Genomic DNA, 18175 nt, shown 5'->3' with positions numbered 1-18175 from the left:
CTTGGTAAAGGTAGCAATTCCTCCTCTATTCTAAACTTACATATTTGGCAAAACCCATTGCTTTTCCTTAGAAAAATAATCGTTCTCTTCATGTTTGGGACGTCATCTTTTACAATATGACTAACTCAGTAGAAACTAACCTGGGTCATCTTACGGGTTACTACTGGCTTTTCCTAAAATAGTCTCTGCATGAATAACTTCTAGGCACATGGCAGGGGGGTTTGGAAGAGGTGAGGAGGTAAATGTATATATACAATCAAGATCACGCAAGGTGGGAAAAATTAAATATATTCTTGATCAGAATTTTTCTCTGAGAAATTCCTCCATGGAAAGGAAAAGCCACTTCCTATTTTTTCTGTCTAATCTCTTTCTATTGAACTTGGTTAGTTTCAGCAGCGCTCTTTCTTTCAAGCCTGCCATTTAGCATATGTAGTCAACTTCAGCTTGAATTCCACAAGCCACGTATTTCTGTTGTTCCAGTAACTCGTTGTGTGCTAGGCGGAGCTGATTAATCAGTGACTTAGATACCCTAACTATGTAACCGGCAGTCCTCTTCCCCTGCCGCACATCTCAATTTGTATCCATCTTTCAACACCCAGTTCAAGTAGCCTTTTGGTACCCTCCCAGTCTATGCTCAGAATGGAGAGAGGTGAACTCCAGCAATTTTCCTGTCCCTCTTTATCTTTTGCTCACTTTGTAATACAGCCAATCTTTCCTGTCTCTGTAGTATTTTATACATCTTAACATCCTGTGGTCTCTTCACAATTCCCTGCTCCCTCTTTTGCAAATTCTGAGGAGTATTCCAGGTTGCATTACAGCACGTGGTTCTTCAGACCCTCTGACATCTTCCTACGTACTCAGGAGAACATGGGCCTGGGATAGCACTTAAACGTTAACACTGGGATTTGAATATTTCGGTGATTTTAGAAATAGGTGTGAATCTAAGAGCTAACGTAACCTTTCTTGTTTCCTCGGCTACACAATTCAAGGAGATAAATAATCCTTTTTTGGAATATCATCATAATTCCTCATCTTGAGTTCTAGAAATTGACTTTAATCATTGTCTACCCCCTTTGTAATACCGGAAGCTAAACCAGAGTGGCCCACTAGTTTACTAGGACATTCTAACCTCGGAGAGCTGTACCTAGCTTGAACACCTGACTTAAGCAGTCTCTTTCAAATTTTTAGCAAATTGCCAGCTTTTAACTGATTTGTCATTACAGAGTATTTGTTAGAGAAGAATGTTTTAAACGAGAAATTCAGATAGAATGTATAGGCACCTGGGCAAAGAAGAATATAGCTTGAGAAGGATGAGCCTAGAATACCCTCTGTGGCTACTTTTCAAGACTCGTACTTTCTGACATTCTCATAGGGAGGGTGACCAAGCTGTCTGGTTTGCTTAGGAAAATGCTGGTTTATGCTTATCTTCCTGGTGTAATGAACAGTGTTTGTTCCCCTTCTACTGAGATTGTTCCAAATCGGACAACAAAGTGTATGATCACCCTAACCATAAGAGAAAAGGCCTGCCCTGATAAAGAATTAATAGCAGAACCAATACCCTGTTGTAGGCTATTTTAACTCCAGCAGTCAGTAATGGATATTGGCAGCTTCCTTAGCAGCTTCAGTGACTTTGAGCTGGTTGATGTTAGTCCACCCAGGATGCTAAACATGACCTATCTTATATTTGGGTTTTAGCTTTCTCTGTTTCTTACCGAGTGGGTTCCTCGGCCCCAGTAGACCTGCAGAGGTGACAATATTCAGTCCTGGGATGTGGCCTTCTATCTTGACACTAAATCCATGTGTTGTTAAGATATGGCCCCAGGACAATTACACTGTGATCCAGTCAGAGGATGGAATGTTTGGCTACTAAACTTACGAAGGACTTGAATGAGTTTGAAGAAAAGCCTGAAGAGAACGAACCTATTACTTAATCTCAACATTATAAAACAGGCAAGAATTATAAGGTATCCCAGAGGAGTAAGATAATGGGAAACCTTTGTCTTACCTTGACTTCAGCATCCTTTAAGTCTCCCAAAGGACCACCTTTCTCCTCTAGGGGAAAGAAAAAAAAAGATTTTTCTACGTTTCTCCTGGATATTGGCAGTTGGATGGGGAATAAAACATGTCAAAAGGCAGTTTTGCCCTCACTGGGCATATGGGGCTCTTGGGTAAGTGATTTCAACTTGAACCATGCACAAAACACTTTTGTAGTGAAGAAGACGTGTGCGGAGTCTGACTTCGTGTGCAACAACGGCCAGTGTGTCCCCAGCCGATGGCAGTGTGATGGGGATTTTGACTGTGAAGATGGTTCTGACGAAACCCCAGAGCAGTGCTGTGAGTGTGACTTGGTTTGGACTTTTTCAAGCTGTTCTGTGTCTCATAGCTCAAAGTTCTGTTTAACCCAATACTTGGTGTTGGTTTTCCTCTGACTCCCTTAAAGTATAGGCCAACTGACTCCAAAGTCAGTCAAGTCATTAACAGTTGGTGAGTGTACTTTCACAAATATTCTCCCTAGTCTAACAAGACTGACGTTCTCTTGGGTAGCTTCACTATTGAATATTTAAGACTGAAGCCTGCAGATTTCTTTAAGAACTCCTTGACTAGGTGCACCGATTTCCAATGTTTGATAATGATGAATCTGAGCAGATGGTACTCTGGTCCTGGAAGCTAAGTCAAGACGTCAGGGTCCCCCATAGGCCAAGAATAAGCCTTTAAATGTACAGCTTTCCATGTTATGAACGAAATCTATCACTGAAGGGGTAAAGTGGCTAGAAGTAGGGTCATATAGTGATTTTTTTTTTAGGTTACAAACATGTAACCTAAAGGTATTAAAATAGGGAGGTTACAGTTTGTTCTTAAATAAGAGAAAATTCATAGCTGTGCAAATGAATATCTGTGTCCTTAGGCTGATACTTAGGAAAAAGTCTGAGATCACAGTGGAGGATGACTTGGGTTTATTTGAAAGTCAAGGAGAAGAAAGCCTTAGAGTTCATTTTGAGGCAGTAGAGACCTCTGGAAGCACTAAAAGTCGAGGAGTAACATGAACAAAGTTTTGGTCTAGAAAATGGTTCCCAAAAAAGGTCAAGCAGAAAGGAAAAAAAATGTATGTGATGCCAATTTTCTAGGCAAGAAGGAGGGGAACTACCACAGGTACAGACAGTTTCCGTAAAGATTGAGCCCCAAGTTCTAGCAGAGGATGACCCAGTGAAATCAAGAATTAGGGGTGTCCCTACTTTGCAGGATGTAAATCTAAAGGAGGTTGCAAAGGAGGCCTACAAAGGAAGCTAGAAGGCTTCATCGGTGTTAGACCATCTGGCCTTTAATGAAGTTTGGATTAGATATCTGGGTGTGCCACTTGATAGCCAACAGATAAATTATGGTCAAGGAGCAGGCCAGCCAGTAAACCAAACTACGCCAACTAAAACAAAAGCCAGAACTGGGGATGCCGCAGAACCCCAAAGGAGTAACGTGGTCGAGGCTCTCAGGTGTACTGGCAGGTGGCATAGGTTGGCATGGCTTCTAAGCAGTGGAGCTGGCGAAGAATCTATCCAGGCTTTAACTAGTGAGTCAAATTTCACCAGTATGCCAGGCCACTGAGTTACAGGTAACTCACTTACCACTTCCAAGCAGCATGGGAGCAGCATCTTGGCACTGATGAGTTTGGAGGCTCTTTTGAGACTGTATATCATCAACAGATATGAGAACATGCCGCATAAATTCAATCAGCTGTGGTGCCCATTCTACTCAGTGTATCCCAGTGTCCTGGAGATGTGATGGTGAAAATGATTGTGACAGTGGAGAAGATGAAGAAAACTGTGGTAAGAAGATCAGTGTTGAGTGGCTTATCCCAAAGACCCCTTTTCTCAAAGAAGGGTGGGCAGGGGAAGCTACCTTAAGCATAAAGACACAGTTACGTTGACTCGCTTTTCAGTGACTTCGCTATCTGCTCAACTACTTGGCTTTCATAACTGCCCTAGAAGTCTGAAAGAAGTCCACAGGGTAAATGGCCATTGCTTGCTCTTGTGTTTTTTCTAGGCAAATAGGAATAAGAAGGTAAGTCATTCAAGGCCTTTAACACTTAGAAGTAGCTCAGTAAAGCACCAGTGGTGTGGGCTTTTATCTTTGTTAGGCTTTCCTGTCTTTGCCTCAATAAAACTAAAAGGGGACTATTCCTAGGTCTAAATTGGATCTACTTATTGGAATGGATAAATTACTTGAGTATCATATAAGTATTTCCTAGTCCCAAATCTGATTCTATTTTAACCCTTCCAAAAGTTAATTAACATCATGCTAGCAAGTACCCAAAGAAAACTCTACCCAACTGGTGGGATCTTTGTCTCCTGTCACAGTTCCTACCTGTAAAAGCCAACTCCGTTTCTTATCCTATCATGCTTCTATTCTTGGAAAATGTGTAATAAATGCTACATGTTAAAGGTGAGGCCCTGGGAAAATCTCTAGGTTGAACAAACATTGCTTTCAATGCTCTTTCAAGCTACCGCCCGTTTTATAGGGCTTCTACAAATACAGCTTCCAAGTCTGACAAGCACGGGCCTCCTGATGCGGTAATATACGTGTGAACTGAGGGCACCTGCAGTTGAAACAACAACTGTGTGTAGAAGTCACCTCCTGAGTTCAGTACCACTGCACCTAGTCCAATGAGTTTTGCCGTTTAATCCTAGAATCGAGCTTTATGTATGTATTAGTAAGTCCTGGAGCTGCCAAGTGTTTCCCTCTTAAATCTAGACTTTGCTTCCCAAGAGAGTCGTGGTCTGTACCCTAATTACCACCAAATTGTGACTTTAATTCATTTGGCTAGAGTTTGAGCCAAAGTACAAACTGGCTACTCTGACTAGCTTATCATTATTAGCATACCTGGCTGCTAGATTGCGACTGTAGCCCTAGAAGTGATTTCTAAAACTTTTAAGTATTTAAGACCTGTTGTTCCTGACCCATCAAAAGAGAAAGAACTATGTATGGTGTTATAATGGCTTCTTTTTGGTGATAGTGTCATAATGCTTATTATGAATAGATATTTACCTGAATACCTAATGCGTGATAGTCTCAGTTAATGATGTGGCCCTGGCCTGATAAGCAGTATGTCCATTTAAAGATAACTCAGTCTCTGCCTTCCAGAACGAAATCCCTTGTTACAGTTTAAGTTATTGATCATGGTCCCTGTAAGAGTCCATTGTGGTTCTCATCTCAAATTAATTTCTAGTCTCAACTCTTTTCTTGGTCCTTTATTTCTGTTCTTTTTCCATTGTCCCTGCATCTTTTATATGGTGAGACTGTTTCCTAGAATTCGAGTAAACTTGGAGATGGATATAATTCCACTGTAGCTTTTAAGTTACGCTAGAAGGCTAGGATCCATAATCCAAGATCTGCAGGTTAGCTTTTGGGACAAGAATCTTGAAAGGACCAGACCACTTTCCATGGGGCATCTTCTCTCTCAATAGGCAACATAACGTGTAGCTCTGATGAGTTCACTTGCTCCAGCGGCCGCTGCATCTCCAGGAATTTTGTATGCAATGGCCAGGATGACTGCAATGATGGCAGCGACGAGCTCGACTGTGCCCCGCCGTCCTGTGGTGCCCACGAGTTCCAGTGCAGCACCTCCTCCTGCATCCCCCTCAGCTGGGTGTGCGACAACGACGCAGACTGCGCGGACCAGTCTGATGAGTCCCTAGCGCAGTGTGGCCGTCAGCCAGTGATACACAGCAAGTGCACGGGCAGCGAGATCCAGTGCAGCTCTGGCGAGTGCATCCACAAGAAGTGGCGCTGTGACGGGGATCCTGACTGCAAGGACGGCAGCGATGAGATCAACTGTCGTACGTAGCTTTCTCATCAGTACGGCGGGGTCGGTTCTCTTCCGTGTGCCAACTGGGGACCGTTTGGCTGGCTTCATTCCACGGTGTTCCCTCCCTCTGTAGCGTCTCAGACCTGCCAGCCTGACCAGTTTGAGTGTGAGGATGGGAGCTGCATCCATGGCAGCAGGCAGTGTAATGGTATCCGAGACTGTGTGGATGGTTCTGATGAAGTCAACTGCAAAAACGGTAAGGGTCTTTTCTTGTGGGTTAGTCAAGGGGCTGCTCTGATCAGACCCACTAAGGGAATCTCTCTTTGTAGACAATCAGTGCTTGGGCCCCGGAAAATTCAAGTGCAGAAACGGAGAATGCATAGATATCAGTAAAGTGTGTAACCGGGTGCAGGACTGCGGGGATTGGAGTGACGAGCCCTTGAAAGACTGTCGTAAGTGAAGGGGTTGCTTGAGGACAGAGTGGGGAAGGTTAATTACATCCAGCATAGCTAAATGCTGTTTGGACCCGGCAGAGTGTCTGCTTATACTACTGTCAGTGAACTCAGTTCAATTGTTGGACTCAAGAGTGAATTTTGATGACCTAAAAGCCCAAGCAGTGACACACTAGTTCATAATTTACCTCCTTAAAGATAACTGATCAGTGAGAGAGAAACTTGACCAAATACCGCTTAACCAATTGGTAACTAGCCAAGGAGACTGGGTCTGTTATTTCCCCCAGCATACTCTAACATACATGTCTATAAGACAAATTATTAGCTCGTGGAAAAATCATAAGTTATCGAGCTAGATAAATTGTCACTGATAGCCTGAATTTTAAACGTTTATAGGACAAATATCAGTTTGGAATAATCTGTCGAGTAACTCTACTACATTTTTATTTCAGACGTGAATGAATGCTTGATTAATAATGGTGGATGTTCCCATATCTGCAAAGATCTGATTATAGGCTACGAATGTGACTGTGCAGCTGGGTTTGAACTAATAGATAGGAAAACCTGCGGAGGTGAGTCAAGGAAGAGCACCTGAACCCTGGGGGTGGTGGGAAAGGGCCGCGTATCTCTGTCAGTTATCTAGGAACAGCAAGAGTAATTCTCATTTCCCCCCTAGATATTGACGAATGCCAAAATCCAGGAATCTGCAGTCAAATTTGTATCAACCTAAAAGGCGGTTACAAGTGTGAATGTAGTCGTGGCTATCAAATGGATCTTGCCACAGGCGTGTGCAAAGCAGTAGGTAAATTTGGACTTGGACTGGTGTTGCTGTGGGACCTTGATGAGTAAGTGCTTATGAAAGATCCAGCCAGTGGCTACAACAGTCAAGCTAAATATGAAACTAAAATGGTACTTGAGAGCCATGCTACTAAACGCACAGTTGCAAAATAATAGGTTAAATACCAGCTCACTTTCCCAGATGCCTCCCTAGGTCGTTTCCTTTTGCCTGTGATACCATGAATCCCTGCCAAGTTTGCTTACTTTTGCTTCCAAAACTGGAGTACAATTCAAAGAAGTAACTTATTCATCAACTGCCCTATTGTTGAATGCTGTGACCCCAGAACTGTCTTCTTAAAAAGTGGGGAGCCCTTGCAGGTCCCAGGGGCACGGACTCGGGCAGAAGCAGCCCTGAGGGATTCAGCCACGCCTTCACTTTCTCAGGACTCCTCATTTGGGGGGAGGTCACTTAGAAGGACCTTGCCTTCTGACAGCAAAGCTGAATAAACTTGACTCCTGTCTTGCAGGCAAAGAGCCAAGTCTGATCTTCACTAACCGAAGAGACATCAGGAAGGTTGGCTTAGAGAGGAAAGAATACATCCAACTAGTTGAACAGCTAAGAAACACTGTGGCCCTCGATGCTGATGTTGCTGCTCAGAAACTATTCTGGGCTGATCTGAGCCAAAAGGCCATCTTCAGGTAACTTTCAGTTCCATTCTTGGGGTCTTGGCCTACAAGTCATTGGCATTTGGCCTTTGGGAAGGTTTGGAGGAATTTCTCTTGTATTTAGCTCCAGTCTAACATCTAACCAGCTGGTAATAGTAAATCTAAAACACTGATGCTTTAATTTTTAAATTGCGCTCAGTTCCTCATTAGAAACTGACAGTTGCCTATGAAGTAAAAGATGGCTACAGCTATAAGATTATAACAAGTGACATCTTAATTTCTCCTATTTTCTCCCCTTTCTCTAGAGTGAATTGAGAACTGTTTATAGTTGCTACAAATAAAAATGGTAGTGCAGCTTTTAATGGGAACTATAGAAACTCAGATGATGGCTTCACTTAGAAGTGTATCGTTCTTGCACATAGAACACATACCAGCAACTAGATAACCTACATTATTGTTAACGTAGTCTCAGTAAGCAGCACCATTAAATAATTTGAGTGGTGAGTTCTGGTGTTACTAGAGTTCTTTCTGAACAAAGTTGTTGACCATTTTGTAAGCAGGACGTCCATTCTCCAGGCTCTGATGGTGGCAAACTCTTAAATTTCTTGTGACCTATTCTATTTCAGTGCCTCAATTGATGACAAGGTTGGTACACATGTTAAAATGATCGACAATGTCTATAATCCTGCAGCCATTGCTGTTGATTGGGTGTACAAGACCATCTACTGGACTGACGCGGCTTCTAAGACTATTTCAGTAGCTACCCTAGACGGGACCAAGAGGAAGTTCCTGTTTAACTCGGACTTGCGTGAACCGGCCTCCATAGCTGTGGACCCATTGTCTGGGTTTGTATTCTGTGTTTTTCATCACGTCACGTAGCCTTTTGGATGCTGTCTGTGTAGGCCAGGAGCTTTCCTCATGCCTGAGGTAGAACTGAAATACCAAGACTTATCAGCTGCCTACAGCAAAGAATTGTCCAGTTCAAGATGCGAGTGCTGCCACAGTTGAGCAACCCTGGGAGGGCCTCATCCATCGGACAGGCCCTCCGGGGGCAGTGTGACTGGTTGACATTACGGAAACAACGCTTTTGATGGGATAGCCACCAAAAGGTGTATCTGAACCCTTATGCCCACCCAACTTCCACACAAGTGATTTCCAAGTTTTGTCTGAATTCTTTGTCAGGTTAGCTCTGGATGATCAAACCCAAGTACTAGGATTAAGTTGTGAGGATTTTGGTAACCACATTATCTCAAGGCTTTCATCTAGAGTGCAAGTTTTCTGAAAGTCCAGTTGAAATCAACAGACCTCTCTAGAAACATTTCACTGAGGGGTTTCCTAAATTGCCACTAAATAACATAAAAAAGCAGCTTAGGAAGCTGAAGCTGCAAAAATCACACTTGGCCCCCATGCAGCCTCCCCGGCACACAATCAGCTACCGCTACTATAAAACTTAACAGATATTTATCTTCATTCCTCTGGAAGAACTGGCTTTTATAAATGAAATATATAACCTGTGACTTTGGGCCGAAATTTAAATGTCAGACTTACATAGATTAATACAGTTAATGAGCTTGTAGATTCTTAGTGTCAACTTTTGTTTACCCAGGACATAATTTAAGTCTAATCCTTAAGTCTTACTATTTGTCTAAATCAATCCCTGGAGTTTTCTGTTCATTCTTTGCATGTTTGTCTTAAGCTACAACTTTATAAGTTCTAAACCACTGAGGCTCATTTCTACTTTGATTCTTCCCAGCTTTGTGTACTGGTCAGACTGGGGTGAACCAGCTAAAATAGAAAAAGCAGGAATGAATGGATATGATAGATGGCCGCTGGTGACAGAGGACATCCAATGGCCGAACGGAATTACACTTGGTATGTATGTTCTCTCTTCCTTGACCATATTCAGCTGTCTTCAGAGTTTTAACTTCTCTTGATAGTTAATTATGGACTACAGCAGACAACTCATAGTTCCTTCTGTAGCAGGAATTTCAGACGAGAACCACTGAGTAATACAAGTGGGATGGTGAATTTACATTACATGCTCTATAATTCCTGTCCCTTTGGGCCTGATGTGTGACACAAACTCAGTGAACGTTAGCCCTTGGGAACTTTTACCCTAAATACTCCTGGAACAGGTGCCTTAGCATTTCCTGAACCGTAGGCTTAAAACAGTTTTCTTCTGGCTCATGAGGGGCGAACAACAAAATGCTGGCCTCTTTGAATACTTCTATCGTGTGACTAACGTTTCTTCCGTCAGTTACTTTGAGAATCTTAGATACTCCCTTTAGTTCCCCCAGATGAATGAGGGTACAGATTCCACATGCTGCTTCACAAGCTTTGTGGGATCCTATTAAGCAACCCTGCTGGAGAAGGAACTATGAACGTAGAATATTGAATTCCTTCGATGTTCTAAATGGAAGCCAGAGCAATACTAACTTACATACAATGAAATTCTTTTCCTCCCTAGACCTTATAAAGAGCCGTCTCTATTGGCTTGATTCCAAATTGCACATGTTATCCAGTGTGGACTTGAACGGCCAAGATCGAAGGGTAGTGCTCAAGTCTCTGGAGTTCCTAGCTCATCCTCTAGCGCTAACAATTTTTGAGGTAAGACGCATGCCTCATATCTAAGTGTATACCTTTGAGTTACTGTAGCACCTTGGGGAAAAAGAACGGGCATGCGGGGAGGGCAGAGGAGCAAGACTTCAGAAACTGCTTTCTCTTAAAACCTGAAACAAGTCAGATACTGATTCTGTGCAACACTTTAAGAAATCTGAACTTGGCTTCTCGTTTAGTTTTACATCCAGTGTCCCAGACAACCTTTAATAAACTTGGTCTGTTCAAATTGCCAGTAAATAATAATGACCTTAGTTAGTGACCTGTTAATCCTAAGTGTACGTGTTAATTTGGGGATTCTGTTTCAGGACCGTGTCTTCTGGATAGATGGGGAAAATGAAGCAGTCTATGGAGCTAATAAATTCACTGGGTCGGAGCTGGCCACCCTAGTTAACAACCTTAACGATGCCCAGGATATCATTGTCTATCATGAACTTGTCCAGCCTTCAGGTAACATGGGGCAGCAGCATGGCACAGTACCTGCTGGGTATCAGTAGCTCTTTAGCGACTCAACTTGCTCTAAAATGGAACGTTTCCCTCCTGTGCTCTCCCTCAAACACTTCAGACCTGGTGTTTGGTATTATTTCTAACTTCCTAGTGAAAGAGCTTCAGATCTTCAGCTCTCATCTTCCCTCCCAGCCCTCCATGTTCAGTCTTTTATTTCAGTCTTTCCCATCTCCCTTTGGCCTTCACTCCCTCTCACCAAGACTATTGCACTGGCCTCCAAAGTAGCCACAAACTTTCCTTTCCTCCACCCCCTCACTCCCCACCGTGACACAACTAGGATTGTGTCGACCCTCAAGCACATCTGGTTATATCGCCTCCTGCTCAAAATACTTGACTGGTTCTAGCTAAATGAAACCCTTAACATCAAACTCAAAATGTGTTTGCACAGCAACAGTAATCATCAACAAAATGCAAAGACAGCCTACTGAGTGGGAGAAGATATTCGCAAATGATACATCCAATAAGGGGTTAATATCTAAAATATATAAAGAACTCAACATCAAAAATACAAACAATCCAATTAAAAATGGTCAGAGGACCTGAATAGGCATTTTTTCCCAAGATGATATACAGATGGCCAACAGACCAATGAAAAGATGCTCAACATGACTAATCATCAGGGAAATGCAAATCAAAACCACAATGAGACATATCACCTCACACCTGTCAGAATGGCTGTCATCACTAAATCAACAAATAACAAGTGTTGGTGAGGATGTGGAGAAAAAGGAAACCCTGTGCACTGTTGGTGGGATTGCAACCACTATGGAAAACAGTATGGAGGTTCTTCAGAAAATTAAAAACAGAACTACCACATGACCGAGCAATTTCACCTCTGGGTATTCATCTGAAGAAATCCAAAACACTAATTTGAAAATATATATGCATCCCTATGTCCATTACAGCATTATTTACAATAGCCAAGATATGGAAGCAACCTAAGTGTCCATCGATAGATGACTAGATAAGGAAGTGGTACAAACATACAGTGGAGTATTACTCGGCCACAAAAAGAATGAAATCTTACCACTTTGTGACAACATGGATGGTATTATGCTAAGTGAAATAAGTCAGACAGAGAAAGACAAATACTGCATGATTTCACTTATATGTGGAATCAGGAAAAAAATGAATAAAACAGAAACAGACCCATAAATATAGAGAACAAGCTGATGGTTGCCAAAGGGGTGAGGGGGGTGGGAATAAAAAAATTTTTTTAAAGTTTATTATGTGACAGGTACAGTTCTAGGCCCTAAACATATAAAGTTGAAAAAGACAGCTTTAGAATCCAAAGCATAGAATGCTCACATTTAGCTTTTCAAGGGACCCTGAAGCATATTCTTTAAAAAAGAAAACATAGGAGTAAATCTTCATGACTTTGGATTAAACAGTGGTTTCTATTATATGACATCAAAAGTGCACGGCAGAAGAAATAAATTGAACTACATCAGAATTTTTAAAAAAAACTTTTGTGATTCAAAGTATTCTATCAAAAAAGTGAAAGGGCAACCCAAGAATGGGAGATAATATTTGCAAATCATAAAGCCGATGAGTCTGTTATCCAGAATATATAAAGGACTCTTACAACTCAAATATAAATAAATACACACACCCACACACACCCATCCCAATTAAAAATGGGTCAATGATTCAAATAGACATTTCTCCAAAGAACCTCTACTTGTCTAATAAGTACCTGAAGAGGCTCATATCCTTCAGTCATTTGGGAAATACAATGACTAAGCCACAATGAGATACACTTAACAAATTTTAAAGGCATATTGCTAAAGAAAAGAACAGTTTGAAAAGACCACATACTGTGTAACTCTGTTTATATGACAGTTTGGAAAAGGGACAACTAGAGATAGTGAACAGATTAGTGGTTACCAGGGCCTTGAAAGAGGAAGGCTGGCTAGGTGAAGGGAAAACGGGGCGGGGGGTGGGGTATATGTAAATAAATAAAACCCTTAAACCTCCCTATAGCTGGGTTCCTTCCACTTTGTGGGAACAAGACAAAGCCAGGAGAACACACTTATCTCCTTCCTCTGAGCCTTCTCTATAAGCTTTGGACCAATGAGTGCCACTCCTGGTCACTCACCTCTCTTCTCTACCTGCCTGCCTCCTAACCACCCATCTGTTTAAGGCATAACTGTTATTCTACTACTTCCAAGAAATTCCTTTGGATCTGTGGTGTCCTGAGAGCATGCTGCCTGTACCCTTATATGTATTCTTCACTGGTATTGGTTTAACTTGAAGGTGTGACAGAGTAGATAAGTTTAAGCTCCTTGGGGACAAAGACTCATATCTTCAGCATCTAAAACAGGCTTTATGAATGTAGCAGGCACTGGCATACCTGTTTTAAAGGACTTTTGTTTCTGACCAGGGAAAAATTGGTGTGAAGAAAACATGGAGAATGGAGGATGTGAATACCTATGCCTGCCAGCACCACAGATTAATGATCACTCTCCAAAATACACCTGTTCCTGTCCCAACGGGTACAATCTAGAGGAAAATGGCCGTGAGTGCCAAAGTAAGGATTTTTACTTTTCAACCACAAGTGGGACATACAACAAGCACTAGAATAAGACACTAGCTATAAAAACTAGCCTGGATTTTAGGAATTCTGTTTTAATGAACTCTTGGAATAGATTTGAGAACATACCTGCTACTGTTACATGCCAGGTGTTCATGTCATTACTTCAGAATTGACTTTTAACTCATTTCAACATTAGATGAGTCTATAGATGACATTTTAGTCAAAGCGCCTGTGTGCCTCATACTGATTTATAACAATTAGTCCCATAACAACACGGCGCTAGCCAACTTGCCGATAATTAAACAAAGTCTTAGCATTTTCCTCCAAAGAGAGAAGCCTCAAATTATGCTTAAAGAAGTCTATGGTTACAGGAAAGCTCGTGGCCCCAGTGGGTGACACCATCTTAAACTCACACTTAAATCAAACGTGCATTTTAGTCTTGTTCTTAGCTTTTGAGTAATTGACAAATTAAATTCACATGTGAGTAAGGAACTCATTGTGAAGTTTTTCTTAGCTTAATCCTGAGTCCCTGCAGGGACTAGCTAATTTACTGAGCAGGTAGTTGCAAAATAATCTGGCAGTAAGGCTAGGATGCCTGGTAATCTGTTTTCGAGAGCATTTCTTATAGCTTCCAGAAGCCTGGGACATTGCTTAGAGGGATCATTAAGTGTGGCTGTGCGTCTTTTTGAATTCTCAAATCTCAAATGCTGACTCTTCTTCCCAGAATCTCATGTGTCACTGGTTTTGCCCGCACACTGCTGTTTCTCCCAGTTTTGACACATCCACCATGCAGCTTAGTTCAGTAGTGGTTTGTCTATGTCTCGTGGTGTTAAAATAATCTCTCGCATGGTTTGTCTGGACCAAACAGCTAGCCACTCTGGAACCTTGGCATTAACCAGGTTCTTGGTTTTTATAATTCAGGTACTGCAACTACTGTGACTCACAGTGAGACAAAAGATACCAACACAACAGAAATTTCACCACCTAGTGGACTAGTTCCTGGAGGTATTGGGTTCAGTGCTGCACACTGTTAATCTCAACTAACAGCCACACTCTTTGTATCTATTGCTTACATAATCACTGCAGCCTTTAACTACTAGCTCTGCCCCTATTGGTAACCTACATTTGAACTCCAATGACATAGAACCTGCAAATCGTAGCCTGACCTGACTTATTAAGGTTTCTGTTAGAGAAATGTTAGTGAAATGGCTCTTACAGTGTGTGACTCTCAAATACTTCTGACCAGTTGTTCCTGGTCTACAGTTGTAGTAGATATTGAACACTAATGGTGGATCCAAGGGCATGAGGCTCTCCACCATCGGTGTTCATTTCTAAGTCTGAATTGAGATCCTTCTAAACTGATTCTTTTTGTTCCCCTCTAGGGATCAATGTGACCACAGCAGTATCGGAGGTCAGTGTTCCCCCAAAAGGGACTTCTGCTGCCTGGGCCATCCTTCCCCTCTGTAAGTAGATTTCCTCCATGTGGGTCTGATGAACTTCTTAGACACCAGATGGGCATTTATAGTTCATCTCAAGACACCCCTCCCATGGCCCCTTGTACTCTCATAGCACTTGTGACACTGAATTACATTTGCTCCCTCCCCAACACAGCACAGAGGTGAGAGTCCATACCCTTCTCTTCAGTTGTATCCTTCACACCGTGACTGGCAGTGATAAGTGTTCACCTGTTACATGAAAGGTGCTTACTGCTTTCTACTTCAGAGTTCTTAGTCTGGCTTATCCCCTTTCACAGTAAGTCCCTTTAAGTAAAGAACACTGTTCTATTCCCCTTTGAAATACATATATAATGCTTCATACAGAGGAGATATACAATGCTTAAATGCTTTCTTGAGGACATATAGGACTTGCAGAAGGTAAATTAAAAATAGTTAAGAATTTTCAAACCCAGGGAGAAGAACCTCTAAAGCTACTACTGGACATGTGAATTCTAAGGCACGGTGCTATAATGGACTCTTTAGCCTACATGTCTGGATTCCAAGCTTAACTAACACACCAGGAAGACCATTTGAAGAGCTCTCCAGAAGCTTCTGCCATTTTAATTCAGTCAGCCTGGGGAGGGGCCCAGAACTTTACACTTACCCCGATGGATGTGTGGAGCTCAGCTCCAGCCTATAGCATAATATTTACCCACTGATCTGAACTTGTTTCAAGCTCCTGGCTCATTTATATTCTAACTTCTCATTATCCCAGCTTCATCAAGCATGAAACTTTTATGAATGTCAGTTATCATGGAGTCACGAACATGATCTTTTCTCTGTGTTTTGAGGCTAGACTTTGCTTAGTTACCTTCTTTTTTCAGTGCTCTTAGTAATGGCAGCAGTAGGTGGCTACTTGATGTGGCGGAACTGGCAACACAAGAACATGAAAAGCATGAACTTTGACAATCCTGTGTACTTGAAGACCACTGAAGAGGACCTGTCAATCGACATCGGTAGACACAGTGCTTCTGTTGGACACACGTACCCAGCAGTAAGTCAGCTTTATGTTTTTATACACCGTGGCTTGCAGTAAGATTTTGAGAAAGGGACCACTAGCTCAAACTATGGCCGCTGGGATAAGAAGAGCCGTTAGGATCACGGAGCCACCACATACTCCATCTGCTCCTGGGAGATTACACAGTCTAGCCTGTGAGAACATAAGTGAGCGGTTGATAATCATATGCCCCATACAGAATGACAAACAAGGCAACTTACGGTCATCTCTATACTATGAGATATTTTTAGTTATAGAAACTACATGCAAACACTTGCATGAACCAACTAGCTCCTTTCTGAACTGTTCAATCAGTTGCCTACTGGATACTAAAAGTAAATTCGCATATCATATATTCATTTAACATCAGCGAATTGAGCAAGATTCTTTGGGCCAAATTTACTAAGTGCTTGAAAGTGTCCTATCCCACCTTGTAAAGCCAACTTTTCTACCAGCAGTAGAGTCAGTTATTCTTCAGTCGAAACCCAAATGGAGTCTTTGGCCTTCACTCAGGGAATGGCCTGAACTAAACAAGTGCTGAGCACTGCCTCTCAAGCTCTCTGCTGAAACAAAGAATGGTTTCCAGTCCATGGCACACATGCGTCTTTTCGTATTTTCTCCAAGACTGAAGATCATTAAGTAGAACAGGCAGGACCGGTCACACTATTTCCTTTCTCTTCCAAGTATACACAGTTGAATTCAAGTTAAAATGCATTAGTGACACAACTATGTGACTTCATGAAGAACCTGTTCTGGATCTGACTTCCCTTCTATGCCACCTTTGACCTCTGAATGACTGACTGAAAAGCAAGGTCCACTTTAGAGACTGGAGTTGCAGCCAGTGAGTGATCACTAACTCCATACTTTTTCTTCTCCACAGATATCAGTTGTAAGCACAGATGATGACCTAGCTTGATTCTGAGACAAGTTTTGACCTTTGAGGTCTAAACCAATCATATCCCAGTCTGGAATGGTAACCGAGCCAGCAGCTGAAGTCTCTTCCTCCAGCCTGGAAGAACATCAAGATATCTTTGCGTGGATCAAGCTTGTGTACTTGACCATTTTTATATGACTTTCATAAATATTCCTGTCCACATTCTACTTCAGCTTTGGATGTGGTTACCAAGTATCTGTAACCCTTAAATTTCTAGACAGTATTGCCACCTCTGGCCAAATATGCACTTTCCCTAGAAAGCCATATTCCAGCAATTAAACTTGTGCTATAGTGTATACCACCTGTACATACATTGTATAGGCCATCTGTAAATATCCCAGAGAACAATCACTATTCTTAAGCACTTTGAAAATATTTCTATGTAAATTATTGTAAACTTTTTCAATGGTTGGGACAATGGCAATAGGATAAAACGGGTTACTAAGATGAAATTGCCAAAAAATTTGTAAACTAATTTTGTACGTATGAATGGAATCTTTGACCTCAATGGAGGTTTGCAAAGACCGAGTGTTCAAACTACTGTAATTTTTTTTCAAATGCTAAAAAAATTAAACCAAGCAGCTTACCCATGGTTTGTGTCTATTCCTCTATAAAAAACTATAAACAGCCTAAGTAGTATCAAATGCTCTAACTAAACATATAAGCTACAGATCTTGATGTTGTATAACTAAGCCTATAATTTGAATAGTTTTTCTCATAACCAAGCACTAAAAGGACAAGGTACCACTTAATATTTGTTCCCTAAATATTTATTTTGCAAAAGAAGCTAGAGTAGCCTATACCTAGAGTTCCTCTTGGTTAAAAGAAAGTTTCTTTTCTCATTATTTTCTGGTCTAGAAACATATGCTAAGATTTCTATCAATTCTGCTTCTTCATACTTAAGTCTGTTTTCCATGTCCTATCATTATATATAGTGCAAGGACAAGTACCTTCGAAGGCATGAGAAAAGACTTTCTTCTTTAAAAGCCTAGACATTTGACTGTGAAGAAAGCTAGGGAGGATAACAAGCAGTGACATTCTTGAGCATTCTAAAGCAGTGGTTCTCAGTGGGGTTGGGGTAAGCATCTGCATCACCTGGGAACTTGTTAAAAATGCAAATTCTCAGGCCCCATTCCAGACCAGCTGAATCAGAAACACTGGGGGTGGGGCCTGGGAATAGGTCTGCTTCACAAGCCCTTCAGGTGATACTGAGATAAAGTTTTAGAACCACTGTCCTAACGTGACTTCATAAATAATCTAATATCTCCTAATTTTTCAGCCTGCCTGGCATAGGATGGATTCCTTCTAATGACAAGCTCTGAAACATTTAGTATGAAGAGCAGATAAGGAATTTGGGTAGAAGAAAAAATAGCACAGGGCTTTTGTAAGTTTTCCAT

At 41.7% G+C, this 18175-nt stretch overlaps 1 protein-coding gene across 7 annotated transcripts in view; it reads left to right on the top strand.

Moving 5' to 3' along the window:
• The window catches only part of VLDLR (very low density lipoprotein receptor), a 30734-nt gene extending 13364 nt beyond the window's left edge, over positions 1-17370 (top strand). For 4 of the 7 annotated variants that reach the window (XM_033123029.1, XM_033123028.1, XM_033123027.1 and 1 more), the window contains exons 4-20: positions 2212-2334; positions 3696-3818; positions 5457-5828; positions 5931-6053; positions 6127-6249; positions 6702-6821; positions 6926-7051; positions 7554-7725; positions 8319-8537; positions 9446-9564; positions 10160-10299; positions 10617-10758; positions 13199-13345; positions 14273-14356; positions 14734-14814; positions 15672-15841; positions 16725-17370. In XM_033123029.1, the coding sequence (XP_032978920.1) occupies positions 2212-2334; positions 3696-3818; positions 5457-5828; positions 5931-6053; positions 6127-6249; positions 6702-6821; positions 6926-7051; positions 7554-7725; positions 8319-8537; positions 9446-9564; positions 10160-10299; positions 10617-10758; positions 13199-13345; positions 14273-14356; positions 14734-14814; positions 15672-15841; positions 16725-16760 (2420 nt within the window). In that variant the 3' untranslated portion in view covers positions 16761-17370. The remainder of the gene's footprint in view (positions 1-2211; positions 2335-3695; positions 3819-5456; positions 5829-5930; positions 6054-6126; positions 6250-6701; positions 6822-6925; positions 7052-7553; positions 7726-8318; positions 8538-9445; positions 9565-10159; positions 10300-10616; positions 10759-13198; positions 13346-14272; positions 14357-14733; positions 14815-15671; positions 15842-16724) is intronic. The other 3 variants (XM_033123032.1, XM_033123030.1, XM_033123034.1) reach the window with 3 other exon arrangements.
• The last annotated feature ends 805 nt before the right edge of the window (positions 17371-18175 follow it).

This window comes from Rhinolophus ferrumequinum, chromosome 12, assembly GCF_004115265.2.
Source record: "Rhinolophus ferrumequinum isolate MPI-CBG mRhiFer1 chromosome 12, mRhiFer1_v1.p, whole genome shotgun sequence".
NCBI lineage: Eukaryota > Metazoa > Chordata > Mammalia > Chiroptera > Rhinolophidae > Rhinolophus > Rhinolophus ferrumequinum.
This window is presented reverse-complemented; position numbering and strand designations above follow the sequence as displayed.